Raw genomic sequence first — 17,764 nt, 5'->3', positions numbered from 1 at the left:
AAAGTTAATAAATGGCAAATGCATTTTTCGTATATACGGGTCCACTGCACCACCCCGCAGGGTGGGACAAGGAACTGATTTGTTTCTGACAAAGATAGTATTTTATACTCGTGACAGAGATAGTTCCCGCTTCCGAGCCGGCCTGTCAGAGTAGAGACTGGGCGTGGTTTAGACTCACCCAGCCTATCGTTGATGTTGGCACACAAGCTGGTCCCAGCTTCTTTGCGCTCTCTGTTATCCCTTCATTGTTGCTGTGTAGATTACGCTCCTTCATCCCAGAGACTGGGGTCAGACAGTTTTATAACATTGTCTGAGATATCTGCACCTGTATACAATGTCCACTGTTCTCGCTCAAGGCTAACTACAGCTTCCCAGCTTCTTATCTGAGCTAACTGTTACTTCCAGCACACACACACAGACATCCAGGCGCCCAGACCAACAGGTTGTCAATATCAAATCACATTTAATACAGTTGCTAATCACGTTTGTTATAGTATTCAATCACATATGATATAGTTGCTAATCACGTTTGTTATAGTATTCAATCACATATGATATAGTTGCTAATCACGTTTGTTATAGTATTGGGTTATAGTCCATTGTACACCACAGTCAGCAGTCTCATGATTCACCCCCTCCTGTGTCTCTCTAAGATTAGCACAGTCTCAGTCACACAGTACAGCGCCCACCTGCTGATACATTTGTTTCATACCCACACATATTTCATACACACACACATTTCAGACTGCTTGTTCATATCTTATGCTCAGATACATTTGTTGCAATTTCAGGCTGTGGCCTCATGGTTAGACAGAGCACTTTCAAACTTTAATGCATAAGAAGCCCTACTAGCTTATAGTTAGTTAAGCATGTCAAAAAACCTTATAAAAACCCCACAATTTCTGGAGTCGTAGTGGGAGGACCACACACCGTATCATCGTGTTTCCAAGTTTACTTTGATGGTTTTTATATCAATATTTGCGCATCAAGGGCGTTTTAATCGCCATTTTCACAAGATCCACCATGTCATACTAACAATTTATCGGTAGCATTTTTACAATTATACCGAAACCTCCTGTTTCCATCAGAGCGGTCTTTTCTTATTTTTATTAACATAAAACTGTGGATGGAAACATGTTATAGAGCATCAAAACTGTGATCTTCATGGGTGAATTGTGACTGACTGACTTATCTACAAACAATATTAAATAGTTATTTATGATGCAAGGTGATTTGTAAATTAGTCAGTCACGCCTTGCTTTTAAAATCGTCTGCAATGATGAACGCGCCCAGTGATTGCCACTGCCTTTCGAAGCATTATGGAGATAACAATTGTCTGACTTGCGCCTGCCTACATGTTTCTTAGGGCGGAGGCAAGCCATCTCATTATATACAGTATCCCTGCAAGTTTCTGCAGTTACTCTTCAACAACTTCATTATGCATTGTGGGAGGCTCTACTGTCAACCAATATGTTAGGGTGTTTGTTTGACCCACGTGACCAAATGCATGACTGAAATGGGAACCAACGCGATTCTTTCAGTGGATATCAGTGGAGGACGGTTCATAGTTATGGCTGGAATGGAATACTCCATCCACAAATTACATTTCATCTACTCCATTCCAGCTACTACTATGGCCATCCTCCACTCACCAGCCTCCACTGGTGGATATATACAAATAAATGTGATATGATGCATTCTGATTGTAGCCAAAGAATGTACACGCCTTGTGCCTCTTGACAAGTAGATTAATGATAAATTATTGGGAACTAATTGACAAATGCACCAAGGGCATTCAGAACTGGTGAAATGAAACGTTTTCCTAATGCCATGATCTGTGTTCACCATGGGGAATAATGGGAATTTACATTTTAATAACCAACTCATCTGATTAAAACAACCATGACAAAATAATTTGCAACAACCAAATATTTATTGATTTGAATTGATATTTCCATTACGGTTTCAAAACCAAACAAAAGAGTTACAATTACTTGTTTTTTGCATTTGGAAGGAGTCAGACATGAAAAAATGTACGTTACAGTGAAAGTGAGTAAAACAGAAAACCTGAGGGAAATAGCTTTACCACATCCACTCCTGATAGAAAACAAATAGCCATTTTAAATGGCTCAGTAGAGAACACAGAAGATGACAACTCCATATAATAATGTCTCTAAAATGTTCCTCAGAGCTGGTGTCTAATGTGTGAGTCCTGTTTGACTATTCCAGATTCAGGTAAAAAACAACAACGGATGGGGTGGGTGGGAAGAGGAGTCAATGGGAATTCTGAATGAGAAGGCTCTGACAGGCTGTTTTGATTCCCCATCATTAACCAGTAGTGCTCCCATCAGTGTCCATGAGTTGGCTTGAGTAACCACTAAGAGCTAACAGCCCCAAATAGGTGGGCTCCATTTAAGAACATACAGTATAAGAGTTGCTGTTGACCCCCCCTCCACAAACACTTGTCTAGTGTAAAACTTGCTGCATGCCTCTAGTCTCCTCTTTACCCATCTGCCCATCAACATTACCCATTTGATCCATACACAGTGGAATAATCTCAAATAAGCTTTTTAGCTCTCCCGACACCTGACAACATCCATTTGCTACTCTCCCACCACTCGTTCTTCTTCCCGCTCCCCTCTTTTTCCTTCACCTAGGGCGAAGGGCTCCCGAACTTGGCACTCAGCTTGGTGATGAGGGCCATGACCTTGGGGTTACCCTGGTACTTGGCGATGTTAGCTGGGTTCTGAGCCACATCCTGGAAAGCTGCCATCACCTCAGGGTCCTTGAGAAAACACACAAGAGAGATGGGATTAGATATGGAATCCAAGGGCTAACTTTAAGACTGCTAACACTTCAATTTAAGGAGTGTCGTACCTTCATGGCGTTGAGCACCTCTGGGTCGTTAAAGAGCTCTCCCAGACCAGGCATGCCGAAAGGAGAGCCTCCAGCACCCCCTGGGAATCCTCCAGCACCCCCTGGGAATCCGCCAGCACCCCCTGGGAATCCGCCAGCACCCCCTGGGAATCCGCCAGCACCCCCTGGGAATCCGCCAGCACCCCCTGGGAAACCGCCAGCACCCCCTGGGAAACCGCCAGCACCTACAGCATGAGACAAGGAACCCAGGATTAATGCGATTACAGGGCTCCAATGGACCCATGGGCGATGGTCAGATAATGTAGAGCAGTGGTCACCAGCCCAGATACTGGAGAACTACAGGACCAGGGATTACAGGCCTTTGTTCAAACCCTGCACTAACAAACCTGATTGAGCTAATCAACTTATTGTCAAGACATTTCATGAACCCATATTCCCTCTCTTACCTGGGAAACCTGGGAAGCCACCTCCTCCTGCTGCTTGTCTAGCCTCCTCCTCCTATGCAGTTAAAAAAAATATTTACGTTGAGACACTATTTTGAAATTCTTATTCTCCTTTCTGTTCTTGCACCAAACACTCACCCTCTGAGCTTTCTCATGCTCTTCCCTCGCTTTCTTTACCCTCTCCTTCCTGTCCTTGATTTCTAGCTCCTCCCTCTTGCGCTCATACTTGCGCCGGTGCTCAATTATTTTGTTAGCCTGAGTAGAGAAAGAGCATGAGTTGAAAGTCAGACCAGAACACACTGATTGACCAGACAACCTTGAAACTGCTCTGCTTTCAAAAAGACAGTTAGTGGCTGGGTACCTTGGGCTGGACCTCTTTCAGCATGGCACTGGCGTCCTCGTCGTAGTCCAGTTTGCAGGCAGTGGCCAGGTCCTTCGCTGCCTCCTCCCAGTGCCCCAGCAACCTGACACATAAAGAGGAAAGTGACAAAGTATTGTATTAGGGGTGTGCCAAAATGGCCATACTCGTAATTGTATCTGTAAATTGACAGTTGATAGTCGGATCGGATGATACTCGTGACCGGGAAAAAACAGAAGTGTTATAATATTTTATTTAACCTTTATTTAACTATGGACTTATTAGATGTTGACAAAATACCTCCTTGCACATCCACTGCAAAATAAAGCTGCAGATTAGGAGCAGCGCGCAGAGGTGTGTGTCTGTGTCCTCAACTTGCATCGGGCAGCCAAGTTTCCTGACACTCAGAATGCCCATCAGCGTTTCATATTTCCCCCCCCTACCCATGCCTCGCATGTTAGTCATTATGCACATTGATAGCTTGATAGCAAACGTCCTCGCCATGTGATTTATCATAGTAGCAGGAAGCAGCAACCTAAATGATCAGACCGAAAAATATGCAAGGAAAACTGATCTGGTGAAATTATGACGTGAGTGGACAGAGAAATACAACTTCACTCTATCCAATCAGAGCAGCATGATCAACGTACAGCCAGCCCTTTTCTTTAGACAGCCAGTTGAGCTATTTAGACCATATAGAACCTTGCACATGACTGACTAACTTGAGAAAGATGTGTGCTGACACTCAAATGTATTTTTTCCGATCACAGATAATAACAAAATACACCGATCACAATCGCATCCAGAAAATTGCTCATATCCCTTACGATCCTCAGTTTGTCCGACTACTCGGCACACCCCTATATTGTATTACTTATAAATCATATACAACTGCATTGTGTCTGAGTTTGAATATGCAGCCTATCTAGCAGCATACTTGTGAGCTTTCCCCCTCCACTTGTAGGGCTGTGCAGAATCTGGGTTGATGTCAATGGCTCTGTCGCAGTCCCGCTTAGCTGCATTGGGTTTCTGCATCCGGATGTAGACGCTGGCAAAGAACATACGTCAGTCTGTATGAATACTACGTGATCATGTACTAGAGCACATCATGTGGTATGGCATTGTTAAGTCTAGCAGTGGGACTCACCTAGCCCTCTTGGCATACATGATAGCTACCCGTGGATTGAGTTTGATGGCTTCAGTGAAGAGGTCCAGGGCTTTCTGCAAGTCACCTGTATTTGACAGCCACAAAAAGTGATACTTATAACCACTGGTCATTAAAATGTCTTCCCGATTTACTACAAGGTCAGTGCAATGTCAATGCAAGAACCTTAGAACAACCAACCCACCTTCTCCTAACGCTTCGATAGCTTCCATCTTCTTCTCGTTGGCCTGGTCCATCATTTCCTCTGTCACCTAAAGGAACAAGAACACACTATTTATCTGCAAGACATATGAGATGCCATGTGGTCTTCTACTTTGCCTGGGAAATTCCCAAGCAGTCTTCTTCAGGGCTTGCATGCTCACTAGATGCATTTCTCATTAGTTCTCATCTGCAGAAACTCCCCAAATGAAAAGCACTTCATGCACTCTCCCATCCTTATGTTATATTAATAACAGATGTCTTCAGTAGAGTAAATATTCTCACCTCCAGATTTTCTAAGTCTCCCATCTCTTGAGGTTCGTCTGTGTCTGGCTCAATCACCCCATCTTGGTCGATCTCTGAAGAAGCAAGGGGATCCATCAAGGACTTCAACATTTTTGTAGATATGAGACACACTGAAAGCTTGCGCCTTTAATTCCGTTATTGTATGTTGTATACAGTGGCAACCCGTCATTCAGGAGAGGTGGGACAGAGCCCCACCTGTTTTGAGCCCCACATTTTTTTGTGGGCTTGCCTGTTTTGCATGTTATTTTGGCATTAATACGAGTCACATATCAGTTTGCAAACAATGTAAAATAAATATATCATTGAGTTAATAAAGCTGAATACAAATATGGTCTTTCAGCCTAGCTCAGTGCTTTCTGTGGCGGTAGGGCAAGCCAGCAGAAAATAGGAGCGTTGCGCCGTGATTGGCTCCGTGTTCTGTCACTCATGAGGACACCAAGTCACAACCAAGTAGTAAGGGTAGACATCGAAAATTCAAGACCTTTGGCTCCTGCCATAGAATTACATTAGTAGTGCCCTTCCAAGAAGGCTCAAGGTCATTGGCCACAGATTAAATCACGCCAAATCACGATATGTACAGTAGCTTTGACTGGACTGATCATGTCAACATCTTACTTTCTAAATATTTGCTAGCAGTCATCAATTCGACAATCTACTGGAAAATCCTTGTCATATGAAAATAAATAATGGAGAAATTATAGTTAAATGTATTTTTTATTTAACCTTAATTTAATAGATAAAATGCATCGGTGCTCATCGGCCATTGGACATAAACATTACACAAATTGTAAATCGCAAATTCAACAATTAGTGGTTTGGAAGGAATTTGTGACAATGGCTAACTGCAAGAATTGCAACTGGGAAGTCGGGAATAAATTAGCTCAGACTGGGAAAATAAGTTTTGAACGGTCATCCAAATCGGAAATGTAAATCTGGCCTCTTGTCTTTTTTTGATGACAAAATTTTTCTGCAAAGGACCACTGCGCCACCTTCCTCTTCAAGTGAGCACATCACAAGTCCAAAAATGTTTTATATGCTGCTGCATAAATTATGTAATATGCCAGGGAGATATGTATACTGTAGCTAAGAAAGTAATACTAGAGTAATACTAAGTATATGTTGCGTAGTAAGCTGTTAGTAGCCCATCACCCTATTAATTTGGTTTATTTTCACCTCTTAATTTCACCTAACGTTACTGTTCTGACTCAGTAGTGCACATGTAGCCTATAACCTGTTTGAGAAATGTCATCATTGAATATTGTAAGAGCTTTCATTGTGTGCTTATATGCCCCCTTTATTTATCCTACGGTTCTGATTTGGTGTACAGGGAAAACACTAAGAACAGCCCATGTTCTGAATTATGTCGCTGTACATTTCAAAAGTGCAGAACAAATAATTATATTGACTACATCCGCCCTGGTTCGCTCATTAATGTCTTAATGTCGTCCCCTTGTGCCATAGTTTGTACATCTCAATTGTCAGTAGAAACCACATTTGTTTAAGCAAGTCAGTCATATCATGTAAAAAAAAAAAAAAAAGAGGCAGTAAATGAGGCTGAATAAACTGTTTCGCTGCCAGACAAGGCTCCGCTGATAGCCAAGTATAGCAGTGGTAAGGTGTTGTTGGAACTAGAGGTCGACCGATTAATCGGAATGGCCGATTAATTACGGACGATTTCAAGTTTTCATAACAATCGAGATTTTTGGACACCGTTTTTTTTTTACACCTTTATTTAATCTTTATTTAACTAGGCAAGTCAGTTAAGAACACATTCTTATTTTCAATGACGGCCTAGGAACGGTGGGTTAACTGCCTCGTTCAGGGGCAGAACGACAGATTTTCACATTGTCTGCTCGGGGGATTCAATCTTGCAACCTTACAGTTAACTAGTCCAACGCTCTAACCACCTGCCTCTCATTGCACTCCACGAGGAGACTGCCTGTTACGCGAATGAAGTAAGCCAAGGTAAGTTGTTAGCTAGCATTAGACTTATCTTATAAAAAACAATCAATCAATCATAATCACTAGTTAACTACACATGGTTGATGATATTACTAGTTTATCTAGCGCGTCCTGCGTTGCATAGAATCGATGCGGGGCGTAATCGTTGCTCCAATGTGTACCTAACCATGAACATCAATGCCTTTCTTAAAATCAATACACAGAAGTATATATTTTTAAACCTGCATATTTAGCTAAAAGAAATCCAGGTTAGCAGGCAATATTAACCAGGTGAAATTGTGTCACTTCTCTTGCGTTCATTGCACGCAGAGTCAGTGTATATGCAACAGTTTGGGCTGCCTAATTTGCCAGAATTTTACATAATTATGACATAACATTGAAGGTTGTGCAATGTAACAGGAATATTTAGACTTAGGGATGCCACCACTTACATAAAATACGTAACGGTTACGTATTTCACTGAAAGAATAAACGTCTTGTTTTCGAGATGATAGTTTCCGGATTCGACCATATTAATGACCTAAGGCTCGTATTTCTGTGTGTTATTATGATATAATTAAGTCTATGATTTGATAGAGCAGTCTGACTGAGCGGTGGAAGGCACCAGCAGGCTCGTAAGCATTCATTCAAACAGCACTATCGTGCGTTTTGCCAGCAGCTCTTCGTTGTGCGTCAAGCATTGCGCTGTTTATGACTTCAAGCCTATCAACTCCCGAGATGAGGCTGGTGTAACCGAGGTGAAATGGCTAGCTAGTTAGCGGGGTGCGCGCTAATAGCGTTTCAAACGTCACTCGCTCTGAGACTTGGAGTGGTTGTTTCCCTTGCTCTGCAAGGGCCGCGGCTTTTGTGGAGCAATGGGTAACGCTGCTTCGAGGGTGGCTGTTGTCGATGTGTTCCTGGTTCGAGCCCAGGTAGGAGCGAGGAGAAGCTATACTGTTACACTGGCAATACTAAAGTGCCTATAAGAACATTCAATAGTCAAAGGTATATGAAATACAAATAGTAGAGAGAAATAGTCCTATAATAACTACAACCTAAAACTTCTTACCTGGGAATATTGAAGACTCATGTTAAAAGGAACCACCAGCTTTCATATGTTCTCATGTTCTGAGTAAGGAACTTAAACGTTAGCTTTCTTACATGGCACATATTGCACTTTTACTTTCTTCTCCAACACTTTGTTTTGCATTATTTAAACTAAATTGACCATGTAAAATTATTTATTTGAGGCTAAATTGATTTTATTGATGTATTATATTAAGTTCATTCAGTATTGTTGTAATTGTCATTATTACAAATAAATAAAAATCGGCATCGGCTTTTTTTGGTCCTCCAATAATCGGTATCGGCGTTGAAAAATCATAATCGGTCGACCTCTAGTTGGAACTGCTGTAGGGACAGCTTTATGTAGGCCTTAACAGTTTGTGGGCACCGTTTGTCACCGTTATAGTGCAATTCATTTATTGTTTAGTGGTGCAATTATTATTTTTTGGCAATCAGTTTATAAGGCATCGTTACAAACTGTGTGGTCATGCAACGTATTGTTTGTTGTTCACTGTATCACTGAATGTATTAGATGGAATGGAACTGTACATGTCTGGGTGAGGATTTATTGGTATGGTGTGTGAGTCTAAAAAATTATTTCCAGGGACAATAACCCTTTGGCCTGTGTACCCATTTTCTTTACGAACTCAATGGGTGACTGTGGGAAAATGTGTGGGCCAGGTGTGAGAAAGCTGCCATGGACATACCTAGTTCACTCTCCTCACTCTCAGAGGGGGCATGGGGCTCAGGAGCAGAGGCAGGGGGAGGAGCTCCAGCACATGGACACCCACCCTGAAATGAATTTGTTTTATTGGCCGAACTGTACTGGTAGGCTGTCAAATATAGAAACTGGATGGATATATGAAACAAGTTATACTTATACCTTGCATGAAGAGTCATTTTGGGGGGCTTGTGGAATTGTAGCTCCCATTCTGAAAAAAAGAGAATCTTCTTTCAAATTTTAATTCTCTCCAATATGAGCCTTTCAATTTTGCCAACTGCTGCCAGTACATGTTGGTGTATTACTTAGTACAGTAGGAATTCCTATGTTTTATTCAATTAATAAAGTACTTTGTACTGACTTATCAGACAGAGAGAAATATGCCTGATATTTAGCAGCAGTGAGTGGGTGTGACTGCGGCATTCCCGTTCCAGGTAGTTGGGGAATTGGCAACAACAAAAATCACACGAAATTGCATTAACAATGACTTCATTCATTTAACTCTAATACTATTGATATCCGGGGAATAAACCGGGTTTTGAACATGGGTTGATCCGACTCATAACAGATAGTGGCCCGCTACTTTTGACGATAAAGAGCAACTGCAAGCTTGACGCTGTGCGATAAACAGAAGGATTATCAACTGACCCTTGCAACCAGGCCCGGAGGAAGCCGAGCTCGGGAAGGTGCAATATGGAGGGATTTTCGTCGCACAACTTCACGAAGGCCTTCAACTCATGCACTTTCCGCGGGTCCATTCTCACTTCACAGGTCCAGCACACGCTACACAACAAGAAAGTGCGAGGAAGTAAAAATGAAACTGCTAGCTAAGTATGAGCATTGATAGCATACACATGTGCTGCACAGCCTCATTTAGTATTATTAGTAAACTAGCTAACTCCTTTATCTCAAAAAACAGTTTGTCCCAGGGCACGTGCAGAAATGTTGCATGGATTGTGAGGATAGAATATTCTGGAATTCTGTCGAGTTAGTCATGCCGTGGGGATTATTTGAATGCATGATAAAATCAGGGAAAACAAACCAGAAAGGCTAATTATTTCCAATAAAACACAGTATATGAGGGTTAGATTAGCTACCTGTATGACCAGACAGCTCTTCAACGAGGGGTAGCTTCGAGTAGAGGGGTGCAACCAAGCCGCTACAACAATCGCTTTAAATTACTAGTCGATGGTGTATGTTGTTCCGTAGATGTTTTTAACGCAGGCATTAATTAGATAGAAACATATGACAAACAAAACAAGCGATGAGGTCCTGCGTGAATGGATCAAGTCGCAAACAAAAGAGGTCATATAATTGCTATCCAATCAAAAAATCTAATATTGTACTTCCACCAATGGTAACGATTGTCTTACAGGGGAGGCTGAAACTTGTCACCTCACAAGCACGGCAGACAGACAGATGCATTTATCGACATGATACAGTCACAAATTCCTACATGTTGGCTGTCGTATGAAGAGGTAGTCGTATTATATAGTTTACGTTAGATTTTTAGTCTGCTAAAGTATTTATATTTTATGTAATTGTGTATACCGCAATAGAATTTAGCGCCACTACTTGTGGACATCATGATGGGAGTTAACTGTCGCTGATAGTCTAACCGACTTGCAACAATGTTGCCCTCACTTAACATTTTGACCAGATCCGCTACCCAATTGGTGTCACACTCAAAGTTTTGGAGTCAAGGTGAGTGGTGAAATATTTGGTTATTTGTATTTAAATTTATTACAATGGTAGAAGGTCATTTTTATATCTGGCCACTGTCCAGACAAATGAGCTTATCTAACTACTGCAGTCAGGGTCAAGATCACAATTGTGTACGCTTTACGTCCTTTTCTCAAATCCTATTGGAGGAGAAGGTCCGAGGGGAGGGACCTCTTGCTTTCTCATCCAGTGGGTTTTAAAAGAAGACGCGTGGAGAATGCATTTGAGATCTTCCCTATGATTTATGCAAGCTAATTTCACATTGTATGTTTGTATAACACAAATGCTTGCCTCAGCAAGATGGAAGGCATAATACATGTTATTCCCCAATGACATGTCATACTTTTATTATAGGATCAACTTATAATGTCATGTATAAAAATCTTATATCATGTAGATTTGTATGGCCAGCTGATTGTGGAAGATTCTGTAAGACCTAGGTGAAAAATAACTGAATTTATTAGCAAACTTTTCCCTCACTGGTAACCTCTCTGCAGGTCATCTGTGGTGCCCATGTCGGAATGTCTCCGTTAAACCAGGAGGGTGGAAACCGCAGAAGGTTCCACCAAGATACCTCGGCCAGCTAAGCCCCTTCACTCATCCACACTTCATAAAAAATGGTGAATGTACTCATGGGCATACAGCTATGTCCCATTTCTGCCAGTCAGTTACTCTACAGCATTTACCCGATATCAAAGCTCATTGTTATCTTATTCACAACCACAAACTATGGGTATGAATACTGTTGTGTAGTACAGTGCAGTCGCTTCAGGGAGTTTTAAATGGTGGGTTTATAACTTCTTCTTCCCCTTCTTGCTCTCTGTCACAGGTGAGGTGACCCCTGGCTTAACCCAAACAGAGTTTGATCTCCGTCGGCAAAGACTGGCCTCTCTCATCGAGGTTCAGGCAGATCGGCTGGGACCCACTGCTTCGTCCAACAAACACCTCGTCATTGTCCTGTCCCACCCAATCTGCTACATGACCAATGACATCCCCTACCCCTTCCACCAGAACCAGGACTTCCTCTACCTCACAGGCATCCTTGAACCAGACAGCGCCCTGGTTCTGTGTGGTACCGGCCGCCCGGACCAGGCCATCCTCTTTGTACCCCGCAGGGACCCGGCCAGGGAGCTGTGGGACGGGCCCAGGTCAGGGAAGGACGGGGCGGCAGCGTTGACTGGGGTCGAGAGGGTCCACTGCACAGAAGAATTGGGACTTGTACTCAAAAGCCTTAAAGGTAGGGGGTAACTAAGGGAAAGTCATTCGAACATACATATTTTAGAGTAAATGTTACTCTTTTGGATGAAAGATTAGGGATTAGAAGCCTGAGGAACGTAGCTCCAAATTGTGGATAAAATTTTCATTCCGAACAAATGCAACTGTTTGAACCATTTCAAAGTGATGTAAAGAAATTAGACAAACTATATCACTAAAAATTTTACTCTGATTGTTCCTCTCTCTCAGGTAGCACTGTGTGGTATGATGGCTCCAAGCCCTGCCACCCTGGGCTCCACCAGACCCACGTTCTGCCCCTGCTGGAAGGGGGGCCCATGGTGCGCTCTCTCAGACCCCTTACACACTCCCTCAGGGCCCTCAAGAGCCCAGCCGAGGTGGCTCTCATGAAGGAGGCTGGTCGCATCACAGCACAGGTGAGTCACCTCACACACGCCATGAGTGAAGCACTCTCAACTGTTCACGTAAACCCTCTGCATCCCCTCTATCAGGCATTCAAGAAGACTATGGGTATTTCTCAAGGGGACATTGATGAAGCTCTACTGTATGCTAAGGTGAGTTAGAGGTCTTTAGACACTTTATAATTATGGTGTGTTGTCATTGAAAATATGGTTTAACACCTATGGTAGCAACGATAATGATGAAATGTTCATGTGAATCTATTTCTCAATCCCAGTTTGATTTTGAGTGCCGTGCCCATGGAGCCAATTTCTTGGCCTATCCTCCTGTGGTTGCTGGGGGAAACCGAGCCAATACACTTCATTACATAAACAACAACCAGATTGTCAAGGTGAAGGGACATATGCAATGTTGCTGCTGAATGTGGGCCCACAATTCTGAGGTCAGAAGATTTAGAATTATTAACACCCCAGCATTGCCACGATTGTACATACTACATCTACCAGCAACTCTCTGTCTGTGTCCAGACAAACAAGACTGCCCAATTCCTTGTCTTTTCTTTCTCTCAGAATGGGGAGATGGTGCTACTTGATGGAGGGTGTGAATACTTTTGTTATGTCAGTGATATTACTCGCACCTGGCCGGTGAACGGAAAGTAAGTTGCATCAACAGAGATACCATTTTGGATGTTTGCTCCTTCTCTCCTCTCTCCCTCCTTTTAATGAAGTCTCCTTTTCTACCCCTCTCTTGCATGGTGAGCCCAGGTTCAGCCCTGCCCAGGCAGAGTTGTATGAGGGGGTGTTGGAGGTGCAGAAGGCCTGTCTGTCTCTGTGCTCCCCAGGAGTAAGTCTGGACCACATCTACAGCACCATGTTGACTCTGCTGGGACGCCAACTCAAACAGCTGGGCATCGTGAAGGGCTCCACCAGTGATGCTGATGCACTTAAGGTACGCTCAGTGTCGCTGTGTCCTTCTGCTCAAAGTAGTTCCATGGTTGGAGAAAATAACTCCAGGTCCAGGTTAACTGATAATGGTATCAAATGCATGCATAGATAACTGAAGGGTGTTTAGCATCAACGTAAATGATAATATCACTTATTTACTCAAATGTTTTAATAGTAATATTTAATTGAAAGTAATAGGTTATATTTTGTGGCTTAAGGGGACCACGGAGACTCAATGGCTAGGAAAGGGTATTAGAGGTTAATGCTGTGTATCAAAAACCCTATTGGATAACAAACACTTTAATACTAATAACGTTCAGTAATAAACCATTTAGGTCCTTTATAATCCTAAATTCTTACATTTATGTGCAGAAACTTCAGACCATTGACCTTTTTAATTCAGATGGGTAAGAAATGTCAGGACCTGAGTTAGATTGCACATTTCCTGACAGTAAAAGGGCTCCCTTGTGGCACAGCGGTCTAAGGCACTGCATCTCAGTGCAAGAGGTGTCACTACAGACCCTGGTTCGATTTCCGGCTGTATCACAACTGGTCGTGATTGGGAGTACCATAGGGTGGCGCACAATTGGCCCAGCGTCGTCCGGGTTAGGGTTTAGCCGGGGTAGGCCGTCATTTTAAATAAGAATTTGTTCTTAACTGACTTGCCTAGTTAAATAAAGATTTTAAAAAGCAGCAAAAATAATGGCAAGTCTAGATCGGATTTTACATTTTGATTCAGACAGTACAATAATCAGTCTTTAACACCACTGATTTCAAAATGCGTACAGTCCAGAGACATGGTTAATTACCGACAACAATCTAGACATGTAAATGCAAGCGTGCAGTTTCTTCCGTGTCGAATGTGAAAAACAGGCAGAGTTCTCTGGTGCAATACCCAGGAAAGCGTATAGTTTCTCCCAGGATGCAACATGGTAAAAACACTAAAATCTTTCCCCGTTTATGGGGCATCGGTCCCTAAATTCATCATCCTCAGTGTAAGAGTCTAGGGTAGACAATAGCAACATGTTCGTTTGTAGCTTAACGATCAACGTGAGAAATAGCCATACGTTTTCTAAGACTCCGATTTAAAATATTAGGCCTATGAGGTTGCACAATAATCAGGCCTGGGTGGTAGTCGGGAGAAGACCGAAAGGTCGGGGCCAAGGATTGCAGCACGTCACAGGAGTAGCCTAGGTATCACACCGGCTTGTGTTGGGAGGCTGGGTTGGAGAGAAGGCATTCAGCAAGACCGGTGTGTGGTGGAGGATCTTTCAGCAATGGCACCGGAGCGATTGATATCGGTTTGCTTTCTCGATTTATAGTTCTTTATAAATGTTTAGAGTGACCAGTGTAATTTCTCACCAAAAGATGGACATGCCATTGCCATGTTAGGCATTCTAGCAGTACCAGATGGTCTCAAAATGGCCTAGAATAGGGGTTCTCAAACTTTTGGCCTGGGACCCCATTTTGATAAAATAAATAGTGACCCCACCATGTAAAAAAAGGAATGTAATCAACAGCCAATGTTAACTTTTTAAAAATGTTGGCTATGACAGTCTATTACAAATCACTGACAGTATTTTTGACAGTATTTCAATCGGTATGGTTTGAAATGACTGACATGCATCAGAAAGGTATTGGGAAATTCAGAAGATTATCAGGCAATAATGTTGTATGATATTCTGTGTAGAAAAGAACATCACCCCAAGTCTGATTTAGTGCCTAATCTTGTCCACTCGGTTGTAGTAAGAAAACAGAAACCGCTCTGTTCATTACAACTGCATTTAGCGGCTACCGGTGGTTACTGATGTAACCCCAGTTCTATGAACTAAATGCAAATTCTCTTGCGACCCCACTACAAATCAGGTGACCACACATAGGGTCGCAACCCCTAGTTTGGGAAAACCTGGCTTAGAATTTGTCAATGTTAAAAGAACACAACACAGGATGTTTAAGGAAATATATTGAACATTTTATTCCAAAACAATCACACTGTTGAAGTAGTGTGATGTACTAATGTTGGAGTAATGATTAATAAATGGTGAGCAAACTGTTTAAATGCCTTGTAAATGGTTAATTACTGACCGTTATTATAATGTGTTAGGCCTACCCATGATGGCAGTTAGCCTAGCGATCAGAGCGTTAGGCCAGTAACTGAAAGGTCGCTGGTTCAAATACATGAGACGACAAGGTGAAAAATCTGACTGTGCCCTTGAGCAAGGCACTTAACCCTAATTTACTCCTGGGGTGCTGTACTTCTATGCCTGACCCTGTAAAACAACACATTTCACTGCACCTATCCGGTGTATGTGACAATAAATATGTCAAAATGAAAGGCAGACACAGAACTGAAAGAAGGGACCCTATCACTCACAGTTAAAATATTTTCTGGGCAAAGAATCCTGGAACTTTGGATATTTTGTGTTTACTTTGCTCTCTCCAATGGTCTGTGGTCAGGAAATGACCATAACGTCTTCTGGCCCATTTAAACTGTAAAGTAGTGACCTAATTATACCCTTCGTAAAGCACAATATCCCTGTGTACTACCTATAATCGAGGCATCACTTTCCTGTAGCAATTCAACTCGGGGGGGGGGGGGGAATCAAGCCAAACCTAAGTTTAATATACATTTGATTGGGCAGCTGTGCTCTTTCAAAAGTTTTGGATTGCGAATTGAAGTGTAATCAATTACTGAAATATTTGCTAACAATCCTGACTAGCAAATGCCTCAATATTGAGATTAATAGTGTACTCCAATCCAAATGTTGTCCAGTTGTGCAGGTTTATTTAGCATATATGCTCATTGAATAAGAAATCAATAGTGTAGCTGTGGTAATTTTGGTAGATACATTTTTATTTGTACTTATGGGACCAACACTCATCCTTCCCTCCTGAAATACAAATTTTAGATGTCATTGATAGATAAAAGTAGATGACTACCAGCAGTAATAAATTAACTTACATTTCTCAAACTGAAACTTGACCATAGATAAACCTAGATTTTTAATGGAAGGTAACTTTATCACCACAGAATGAGTTTTACGTGAGATATTGGAACATTGAGTGCAGAGCTTGAGCATGCAGTGTACTTTGTTGCTTCGGTGACCTGTATTGCTGCTTCTAGGCGGCGCGGCGCTACTGCCCCCACCATGTTGGTCACTACCTGGGCATGGATGTGCACGATACCCCTGAGCTTTCCCGCTCTCAGCCCCTCCAGCCTGGAATGGCAATCACAATAGAGCCAGGTACTGTATACATGAGCCAGGGTACAATCTCTCTCTCACTCACACAGTTCAGTTCTTCATATTAGTCATATTCAACTGATTGACAAACTTGGAAAAACTGTGCACTTTTTAGGCTGGATTAACACTCCACTAGGGTTATTCTGCCTTAGAGGCAACACTTTATTACTGCACCACTCACCGCACGCACGGTGGGCTCCACATAGTTTACATGGTAGAATGTAACTTTACACAAGCATCATTTATGTTTTGCTAAGGAGAATGTTTTGTGTAGTGTAAACGCAGCCTTCCCAGTGAAACAACCAGAGATTCCTATACAAACACTGAAGCACTACTGTTCCAGTGTTTAATGCATGTGTGTGCATGAATGCATCAAGTGACTACACTCCAGTCCATCTCTCTCTTTCAGGGCTGTACATATGTGAGGACGATGACCAGGTTCCAGAGCGATTCCGTGGACTTGGGGTGAGAATAGAGGACGACGTTGTGATTCAAGACGAGATAAACCCCTTGATCCTGTCCTCTGACACACCCAAAACCATTGCTGATGTTGAAAGAGCCTGTGCACAGAGTTAGGGCTGAGAGAGACTAGACATGGGGAGGGTATATACCTTGCTCCCAACTGAAATGTGACTGTATACACTCCTCAAAATGCTGAGTGTGAGCAAGAGTGAGTGTTCATCCCTCTCAAGAGTGACGGGTCACATTTCAGTGGGTTCTTCTTCGGTATTGTCGATTGCACAATTTAATGTGCATCCCGACACCTACTGTGCGGGATGGAAACAGGGTTTTCCCAAAAAGCGTAACTACCAACAAAAAACTACCAAAAATAACAAAACTTCACTGTTAAAAAATAAACTAATCTGATCCCTACACAGGCTCAGGGGGAGCCTGGGAGGGCGTGCTGTCTTCCGGCGCCAATACCCCTTCAAAGTGCTTCAGATGTATACTAAACAAAAATATAAGCGCAACATGTAAAGTGTTGGTCCCATGTTTCATGAGCTGAAATAAAAGATCCCTGAAATGTTCCATAGACGCAAAAAGCTTATTGCCCTCAAATTTTGTGCACAAATGTGTTTACATCTCTGTTAGTGAGTGTTTCTCCTTTGCAAAGATAATCAATCCACCTGATAGGTGTGGCATATCAAGT

At 42.4% G+C, this 17,764-nt stretch overlaps 2 protein-coding genes across 4 annotated transcripts; one reads left to right on the top strand and one right to left on the bottom strand.

The window, feature by feature from the left end:
• Positions 1 to 1,914: 1,914 nt before the first annotated feature.
• LOC120033888 (hsc70-interacting protein-like) lies at positions 1,915 to 10,308 on the bottom strand. Its single transcript, XM_038980258.1, has 13 exons — positions 10,172 to 10,308; positions 9,723 to 9,857; positions 9,237 to 9,285; positions 9,061 to 9,145; positions 5,327 to 5,400; positions 5,028 to 5,094; positions 4,826 to 4,910; positions 4,616 to 4,726; positions 3,682 to 3,784; positions 3,459 to 3,575; positions 3,324 to 3,375; positions 2,878 to 3,101; positions 1,915 to 2,785 (listed from the first exon to the last, which is right to left on the bottom strand). Exons 2-13 carry the CDS (start codon positions 9,830 to 9,832, stop codon positions 2,654 to 2,656), a joined length of 1,209 nt encoding a protein of 402 aa, XP_038836186.1. The 5' UTR covers positions 9,833 to 9,857; positions 10,172 to 10,308; the 3' UTR covers positions 1,915 to 2,653.
• LOC120033887 (xaa-Pro aminopeptidase 3-like) lies at positions 9,991 to 17,639 on the top strand. Of its 3 annotated transcripts, none has more exons than XM_038980256.1 (10): positions 9,991 to 10,552; positions 10,735 to 10,778; positions 11,294 to 11,416; positions 11,626 to 12,033; positions 12,261 to 12,583; positions 12,706 to 12,819; positions 12,998 to 13,083; positions 13,193 to 13,376; positions 16,497 to 16,617; positions 17,024 to 17,639. In XM_038980256.1, the coding sequence occupies exons 1-10, from the start codon at positions 10,545 to 10,547 to the stop codon at positions 17,188 to 17,190; spliced, it is 1,578 nt and encodes a 525-aa protein (XP_038836184.1). In that variant the 5' UTR covers positions 9,991 to 10,544; the 3' UTR covers positions 17,191 to 17,639. The 3 variants fall into 3 exon arrangements, with proteins under 3 accessions (XP_038836184.1, XP_038836183.1, XP_038836185.1); XM_038980257.1 differs by having other exon boundaries at positions 9,994 to 10,778; positions 12,261 to 12,445; positions 12,521 to 12,583; XM_038980255.1 differs by having other exon boundaries at positions 9,992 to 10,778.
• The last annotated feature ends 125 nt before the right edge of the window (positions 17,640 to 17,764 follow it).

The sequence above is a fragment of the Salvelinus namaycush genome, chromosome 41 (genome assembly GCF_016432855.1).
Source record: "Salvelinus namaycush isolate Seneca chromosome 41, SaNama_1.0, whole genome shotgun sequence".
Taxonomy (NCBI): Eukaryota; Metazoa; Chordata; class Actinopteri; order Salmoniformes; family Salmonidae; genus Salvelinus; species Salvelinus namaycush.
This window is presented reverse-complemented; position numbering and strand designations above follow the sequence as displayed.